This window comes from Otolemur garnettii, unplaced genomic scaffold, assembly GCF_000181295.1.
Source record: "Otolemur garnettii isolate 467f Iridium unplaced genomic scaffold, OtoGar3 scaffold00003, whole genome shotgun sequence".
NCBI lineage: Eukaryota > Metazoa > Chordata > Mammalia > Primates > Galagidae > Otolemur > Otolemur garnettii.
In genome coordinates, this window is record NW_003852398.1 from 35,455,706 (window position 1) to 35,464,933 (window position 9,228).

Consider the following 9,228-nt stretch of genomic DNA (forward strand, 5'->3'; position numbering starts at 1 on the left):
AAAAAAAAAAATCACGGAATTAGATTTCTGCAGCCAGGTCATTAAAGATCATCTGGTCCAAACCCCTCATAGAAAATGGAAAAAGAGAAAGAAGAGAACAAAAAGAAGAACAAAAGCCTAGAGAATTTAAGTAATTTGTCCAAGGATACCCAGTAGAACCAAAATAAGAATCTCAGTTTCATATCTCCTATCACAGAAAGTATTATACTGTATTATCTTCCTTCCAAATCCTAAATTACCAATATTTACATGACCTTGGTAAACTATAGTACAGAAGATAACTATTAAATTTCATTTTATAGATGAGAACAGTGAGGGAGGGACATGTTCATGTATGACATGACTATAATGTGATGGCCACCATAAAAATTTATGTGCCCTTTCTAATGTTCACTGTCATCAGTGCTTTCTCAACAGCTTAGTATAGCCCTTGTTACTCATTAGACCTGCTATTGAGATACAGGATTATAGGATGTCTTCCACAAGCATTTCTTCATTTTAGTGGATCTACTTTTAAATAGTAATTCAGGCCTACAAAATTCTAAGTCAGATCACAAAATTTCTCTATGTGAACATAATTAGAATGCATTTGCTTTCTCTAATATCTAAGTTAGTTGTTTATTATGGAAAATACTTCATTTAAAAAAAATTTTTTTTAGAAGCCAGGTCTCATTCTGTCACCCAGGCTAGAGTGCAGTGGTTCAGTCACAGCTCACTATAATCTCAAATCTGGGCTCAAATGATCCTCCTGCCTCAGCCTCCCAAGTAGCTAGGACTATAGGAATATACCACTATACCCAACTAATTTTTAAATTTTTGTTGTAGAGACAGGATTTTGCTTTGTATGCTGCCCAGGCTAGTCTTGAATTCCTGGCATCAAGTGTTCCTCCAACTTTGGCCTCCCAAAGTGCTGGGATTACAGGCATGAGCCACAGTATTCAACCTGTTATGAAAAATATTTCTTGAGTTCAGAACCTACTGATCAATTATACTATGGCATATACCTCTTTCAGAAATGAAAGGCACAAGAAGCTGGAGACAAGAAATACTTATTTACCTGATTTATGTATTGTTTCTCTCATTCCAACTTTAGCTTTGTTGGCATATATGTGTGAAGGTATATTTAACAGATGACAAACATTCTTTCTACTTTAATAAATGTATCACAGCTTTAATGCTGAAATTAACATGCCATGATGAAGAGATTCTACCACCTTCACAAATGGTTTGAAAAACACATTCATCACATCAAAACTTCTAAAGTGTTAGCCAATACAATGTTGCCACCTAAAGCAAGTGAGTAGCCACATTATCCGTAGGGACCTTGGAAACTGACCTGATGTAGCTGTCTTTCATTAACAAAAAACTACTTTCACTAACCAACCAACTATAACAATAAAATGGTTGGGCACAGATGCCAAGAAAATATGGACATCAAAGTAGGTCAAAATTCAAAGCAAGCAAGAGAAAGAAACAGAGTAGCGTTTCATAATCCAAATTATACTGTTAACTATGCAAGTTCTTTACTTTGAACTTGAGAATTCATAGTGAAGGTGGGGGCTGAAGGAATGTGGTCAAGCCATAAGTGCTCTGGCTTGAAGTAAATTATAGAGATGAAAACAAACACGAAACATTAAAATTGTTTTCTAGTCTGATACTTCCTGTTTTTGACTAGGACATTTTCCTTCCTCTGGCTTACAATGAAGCCTGAAATTAGAAATTTTAATCATAGCTGTCAAACATCAAAATTATTAACTTTTCTACATTTTCTTTTTGTTTTCAAAATTTTAAGAGAGGGGAGGCAAGGGGTCTCACTATGTTGCCTACACTGGAATACAGTTGCTATTCACAGATGCAATCATAGCACACTGCAGCTTTAAACTTCTGGGCTCCAGCTATCTTCAAGTGGCTGGGACTACAGGCCACTCCCAGCATTTCTACATTTTCTATGAACAATATGGCTGTTTATACTCAGAAAAAGAAATAATATTAAAACTGAGGTATCTCTCCAAAGATAGCAAAAGTATGGCATAGGTAAATTTTTTTTATTGCTCTCTAAGCGAATATATTTTTAAAAGTTAAAACCAATACATAAAATAACTCAAAAGAGGCTCGGCGCCTGTGGCTCAAGCGGCTAAGGCATCAGCCACATGCACCTAAGGTGGCAGGTTTGAATCCCCAGCCCGGGCCCACCAAACAACAATGATGGCTGCAACCAAAAAATGGCCAGGCGCTGTGGCGGGCACCTGTGGTCCCAGCTACTTGGGAGGCTGAGGCAGGAGACTCGCTTGAGCCTAGGAGTTGAAGGTTGCTGTGAGTGTGATGCCATGGCACTCTACCCAGGGGGATAGCTTGAGGCTCCATCTCAAAAAAAGCAAAAATAACTCAAAAGAAGAAAAGGAAAAAGCTACACACATGAGGTTATTAAACCTAACAGTATTTATAACAGTGAAAATTGAAAAGCAAGTTAAAAGTTCAATAATTGCATGAACAAACTATTATGGTTTACCAACCTGATGAAATATTGTGCAAGAGTCATATATATACAGACTATGTAGCAAAATAAAGAAAAGATTATGATAGAACACACAGTGGAAAAGATAAAAAAACTGTATTATATACTATGTCTATAATTATCTATAAATATGGAAAGCAAAATTAGATCACCAAAAAGAAAAATACATAATTATGTCAGAATAAAAGCATTTCCTTTGTACATGACAATTAAGATATGTATTTATCTGAGCCATTTGTAATGTTACATTTTGAATGTAAATAAATATAGTAAATCCAAGTAGTTCTGTCTGCTCATTCAATGTAATTCCTCCAAGGAGCTAAATCATAAACACTCAATTTACTTAATTCCAGTAGACTAGAAGACTATAAAAATAAAGTACTTTAAAATATTTAATAACAAATTTTTACCTCAGTCAAAAATCAGTATCATTTCTGTACATTACAGTACATTTATATTTATTTACTTATTTATTTTATTTTTTATTGGAGACAGAGTCTCACTCAGTTGCACAAGTTGAGTGCCATGGTGTTTTAACTCACAGCAACCTCAAACTCTTGGACTCAAGTGATCCTCTTGCCTCAGCCTCCTAGTTAGCTCAAGTGATCCTCTTGCCTCAGTCTCCTGGTAGCTGGGACTACCTCCTGTACAGGTTCCTACTACAATGCCTGGCTATTTTTAGAGACAGGGTCTTGCTCTTGCTCAGAGCTGGTCTTGAACTCGTGAGCCTCCCAGAGTGCTAAAATTACAGTACATTTAATAGATAGTTCCTCTTTATCCTAATTAATTTTTTCAGAAGTACTCTCAACAGGTAAAGTGAGTGAGTTTGCTATAAAAAAAGAAAAAAGGAAGAGAAACTCCAGATTAAAATTCAAGGGGAAAAGTATCAAACTTTGCTTACAGTATCCAAGCTTTTATGCTATATTCTATTTTATTTCAAGTGCTGAAATATTTCAATTCCTAATTTTTATAGATGATCTAAAACAACTCTAAAAAAAGAAAAAAATGATATAGGAAGAAGTCAGAAGATTGAGATCTACCTAATATATCTGTCATAATTCTTAGACATGAAAAGTACACCTCTCAGAAATTTTAACTGATAGGGCAGATTATGATTGATAAGAATGAATGATGTTCTCATTGCAATACTTAGCATTAGTAGAAAACAGCATAATCAAACTATGCATTTATTTTATTCAATATTTTTTTTCTAAAAATGTTCTCAAAATTGGAACATTAAGAAGGTCTGTTATTGGAAATGATTTAAAAGGCAATACTTGGCAGGGCACAGTGGCTCAGAGTATAATCCTAACACTCTGGAAGGCCAAGGCAGGAGTATTCCTTGACCTCAGGAGTTCAAGACCAGCCTGACCAAGAGTGAGACACTGTTTCTACTAAAAATAGAAAAATTAGTTGGGCATTGTAGTGGGCGCCTGTAGTCCTAGCTACTTGGGAGCCAGAGGAAGGAGGATTGCTTGAACTCAGGAGTTTGAAGTTGCTGTGAACTAGGCTGACTCCATGGCACTCTAGCCTGGGTAACAGAGTAAGACTCTGTCTCAAATAAATAAATAAAAGGCAATATTTGCAGTTTTTTCTAGATAACTAAAACTAACAAAGCTAATTCTCTCCAACACTTATACCTGAGTATGTCTAGCATAGTTTTTAATGAAATATACGTATAAGAGAATTCTGGGAGAAACTGCAGCAAAGCAGTTTAAATCACCCACACAAAATAAAAACTAGTCAAAGCACACATTTCCACAAGAAACGTGACTCTTTAAGTGGGACAACGGTTGTAAGAATTACTACCCATAGGAACCTGCCAACTAATTTGAAATTATGAAAAGCCAAAATGGAAAATACTAGAAAAACAGAAAAAGAATAGAATTTGTAATAATGTTGTTAGAAGGATGATTAACAATAATAGCTTTGTTTTTATGTCTAATCAGTTAAACAATAGAAATTACTCAAAGTGGTGATATACTAATTACCCTAATTTGATCATTACACATTGTAAACATGAATCAAAATAATACTCTGTACCCCATAAATATGTTTAATTATTATACGTCAATTAAAATAATAAAATGAAAGTCATTCAAAGTGATTTGACATATTATTCTATGAACACATCACTGACTTCATGATATGTCTAACAAAGGGGAGTCTGAAAAGTACAGAAATGTCAAAAGGGGTGGAATGAAAGAAACAAACTAATAATTTACCTAGTAAAAGAAATAATATGCCCTTATTCAATACCAAGTATTTTCAAATACGTTCAATACATCCAACAACTAGAACAAGTAGCCAAGCTTTTTTTTAGAGGTTATTGTACACACGTATGTGAACTAATGATCTTTACTAGTATTTTCTAAACAGAAAGTATGAATGAATATTAACATTCAGGCAAAAATATTTGAAATTTAAAATATCTTACTAAATCAGCCCCTGCTTGAAGTAAAACATCTGCAACATCCGTATGTCCATTTTCACAAGCATAGGTTAAGGCTGTGTCTCCTGTTGCTGTTGTAGCATGCACATTAGCGCCTAGCAAACAAAACAAATCATACATTTACTCTGTGAACTGTAAAATTATATCAGCTAGTCCAATTTTGCAATCTGGTTAAAGTGAACAATTCAAAATGTGAAAATATAAAAATGCAATTTAAGCATCCTGATTTTCCTTTAAATATGCTTTACAAAAATACTTTTAGCCACACAGAAAAGAACTGAACCATATAATTTTTAAACACTATAATTTGCCTTAGCATCACTACACTAGTAAGATATATCTTAAGGAAAATAAGAGCTGCGAAAACAAATAATATCAAGTAGTTTTCAGAAATCACATTAGTGGTAGTGCTGGTTTATATTCTGAGACATTTCTATGGATACTGTGGTATAAGTCAAGTGAGTTATCATTTGGAGAGAATAGAAATTTTTAGTATGGTTAAGAGAAAACACAGATGTAAGATTATTGAACTTAAGTAAAAACCCTATGTTTGTGAATTGAAATTATTGACATGAATTCATGATTTATTTCATCTATAAGGAAAATATGTATTTCCTAGCCCTGACCAATTAAAAAGTTCTAGAGACAAGGATAGACCAAGTGGAAATGGCAACTTTGCCTTAGACTGTAAAGTACCATTTCCTACTAAATGTAATTATGGCTTCTTGTAGAAATGATGGATTCTAAGAGTGGAGCAGAAACTGTCTAAGATGAGGCCAGAAGACCCTACCATATCAGAAAGCAAGGAAACTATTAGAGACTATAATGAACTATTAGACACTATATTTGACTCGTAGATCAAAAGGATTTACGAGTTCACCTGACTGGGCAAAGATATTTAAATTGCCCCTTCTTCTGACTATTTTTACATCAAAAAGAATGATGACTGCGATGAGGTAAAAGCCATCCTGTAGGTCTAAATCCGAAAGTTTGAAATGATGAGGCCAGAAATGGTGGCTCATGCCTGTAATCCTAACACTCTGGAAGGCTAAGGCAGGTGGATTACCTGAGCTCACAGGTTTGAGACCAGCCTGAGCAAGAGCCAGACCTCATCTCTAAAAATAGCCAGGCATTATGGCAGGCGCCTATAGTCCCAGCTACTTGGGAGGCTGAGGTAAGAGAATACTTAAGCCCAACAGTTTGAGGTTGCTGTGAGCTGTGACACCATAGCACTCTACCAAGGGCAACAAAGTGAGACTCTTGTCTCTAAAAAAATAAAAATAAAACAAGTAAAACAAAAGTTTGAAATGATATTCAAACCAAAAAAGTCTTTACTGGTCACCATTGAAGGATGCTAAAAACCACCTCATTATTTTGGAAACCAGGAAATAAAAGAGGGAAAAATTAAACATTTATCCTACCAATCCAATATAAGTTATACTTAATTTAAAGGCAATCACATAATTGATATGAGGAAATTTCTCTTCCTAGATGTATTCTAGCTAATAAATAAGGAAAGAATAAAAAACATTTAAATATAGCCACTTTGTAACCCTTAATTCATGGACCTAAGAAATGATCATCAAAGGCTAATAATATCACAAAAAGAAAGATAACAAGACATTCATTACCTCCCCCAAAAAATACATATATTCTGTCTTTGAAGTAGTCCATCAGAACAAAAAAATTAAAACTAATATAATTAAGTCTCTAGATCTAACTACCAAATTGTGGAAAATCCAAGGGACAGAAATATATGTTAAATAAAATCATGGAGCTATAATTCGCAAAATCCACTCTCTGTGAAACCTAAAGAATAAACATCTCAGCTCGGCGCCTGTGGCTCAAGTGGCTAAGGCGCCAGCCACATACACCTAAGGGGGTTCGAATCCAGCCAGGTCCTGCCAAAACAACAATGATGCCTGCAACCAAAAATAGCCAGGCGTTGTGGCGGACGCCTGTGGTCCCAGCTTAGGAGGCTGAGGCAGGAGACTCGTTTGAGCCCAGGAGTTGGAGGTTGCTGTGAGCTGTGATGCCACAGCACTCTACCCAAGGGGATAGCTTGAGGCTCTGTCTCAAAAAAAAAAAAACAAAGACACATATAGATCAACAATAATTACACAAATCTTATTTCAATTCTAGGTCAAACAAGTCATGAGAGACACACACACATATTTATAAGACTGCCAAAGAAATATGAAAACTGCTTGAATATTTGCTAAGGAACTATTATTAAACAATTTTAGGTAGAAAAATAATATTGTGGGTTTTTTATGAAGTATCTTTTATATATATATGCTAAAATAGTAATAATGTTATTAAAAGGTTTTAAAGTTTAAAAACTGAAAGCTAAAAATGTTTCAGTAAAAATAATTTTTAAAAATAAGTGAGAGATCAGAGTATAGATGAAGTTTAAGATTGACCACGAGTCAAACATTTTAAAATACCAGTTTTAACTGAGTGATAGGTTCTTAGGGTTCAATGCACTAAATTGTTTTTTAGACCTACAGGATGGTTTTTACCTTATCACAGTCATCATTCTTTTTCATGTAAAAATAGTTAGAAGAAGGGGCAATTTAAATATCTTTGGTCAGTCAGGTGAACTCCTAAATCCTTTTGATATGACTTCATTATAGTCTATGTATTAGACAAAAATGTCGTAACAAAAGGTTTTTAGTTATTTTTTAGATGTATACCCCTACTGAAGTCTTCCTTAATGCAACATTATAAGAAGAACTCCATGTAAATAAATCACACTTAAACCTGGGGAAAAGAAATTTTAGGTAGTGATCATGTAAAAAAAGTGATTCTTAAATGCTGAGATAGTTCTAGGAACCACATATTTCAAATCAGCAAAAGGAGCTAGATATTAGAATTAACAGTGATGCTATAGAATAAACAATGTCAAGAGTTCTAAATGTTAATGTTGACTTTGTCACTATTAGCTTGGTAATGTTAGGAAAGTTATATAACATCATTAGGTATCACTTCCTATATCTACAATATTTCTTACTACATAGGAAATGACAACAATCAATAGACGTAACACAAGAGCAGAACAGAATGCCTGTTATTAAATAATTTATTCTTTGTTCGTTTGTTTTTAGAGACAGGGTCTTACTCTGTTGCTCAGGCTAGAGTGCAGTGGCATAATCATACCTCATTGCAGCCTTGAACTCTTGGCCTCCAGCAATCCTGCTTCAGCCTCCCAAAGTGTGGTATTACAGGTGGCTCTGTTATTCAATAATTTCTTAATAAGCATTTTTCCTTCTTTATTTATTTTTGAGACAGAGTCTCAAGTTGTTGCCCTGGGTAGAGTGCTGTGGTGTCAGATCACAGCAACCTCAAACTCTTGGACTTAAGCGATTCTCTTGCCTCAGCCTCCCAAGTAGCTGGGACTAAAGGCGCCCGCCACAATGCTGGGCCATTTTTTTGTTGAAGTTGTCACAGTTGTCTTAGCAGGCCCTGGCCAGGATCAAACCCACCAGCCTCAGTGTTATGTGGCCAGGTCCTACCCACTGAGCTACACAGGCACTGCCCCCATTTATTCCTTCTTTTAAAAACATCTTACATGGTTGTGTGTGTAAGATGCCTATAATCCCAGCACTTTGGGAGGCCAAGGTGAGAGGATCACTGAAGATCAGGAGTTTAAGACCAGCCTAGGCAATATAATGAGATCCTCATCTTTACAAAAAACTTAAAAATTAGCCGGGTATGGTGGCACATGCCTATAGTTCTGCTTCTTGGGATGCTGAGGCAGTTTGAGGTTGTAGGAGGCTATGATGACACCATCATACTCAAGCTTGGCAAAACAACAAGACCCAGTCTCATAAAAACAAAACATCTTATAACAGCATAGCTTTAGCTTAAGAGAAGGATATAGAAAGAATGTAGAAAGGTATAAAAAGATTCTTGAGGCTAGGTGCTGTGGTCATGCCTGTAATCCTAGCACTCTGGGAGGCTAAGATCAGCAGACTACTTGAGACTAGCCTGAACAAAAGAGAGACCTCATCTCTACTAAAAACAGAAAGACAGGCAGGTATTGTGGCGGGTACCTATAGTACAATGACAACTTCAACAAAAAAATGGCCCAGCATTGTGGCGGGCGTCTTTAGTCCCAGCTACTTGGGAGGCTGAGGCAGAAGGATTGCTTAAGCCCAGGAGTTTGAGGTTGCTGTGACGTATGATGACACTCAACCCAGGGCACAGAGTGAGACTCTATCTAAAAAAAGGAAAGAAGATTCTTTTTTTTTTTTTTTTT

At 35.5% G+C, this 9,228-nt stretch overlaps 1 protein-coding gene across 14 annotated transcripts in view; it reads right to left on the bottom strand.

The window, feature by feature from the left end:
• Positions 1 to 9,228, bottom strand: part of LOC100954037 (ankyrin repeat and KH domain-containing protein 1) — a 172,935-nt gene that overhangs the window by 90,118 nt on the left and 73,589 nt on the right. For 13 of the 14 annotated variants that reach the window (XM_023515894.1, XM_023515880.1, XM_023515893.1 and 10 more), the window contains exon 10: positions 4,953 to 5,062. The exons of the other annotated variant lie outside the window; for it this stretch is intronic. In XM_023515894.1, coding sequence (XP_023371662.1) covers positions 4,953 to 5,062 — 110 coding nt within the window. The remainder of the gene's footprint in view (positions 1 to 4,952; positions 5,063 to 9,228) is intronic. 14 annotated transcript variants of the gene reach the window in all.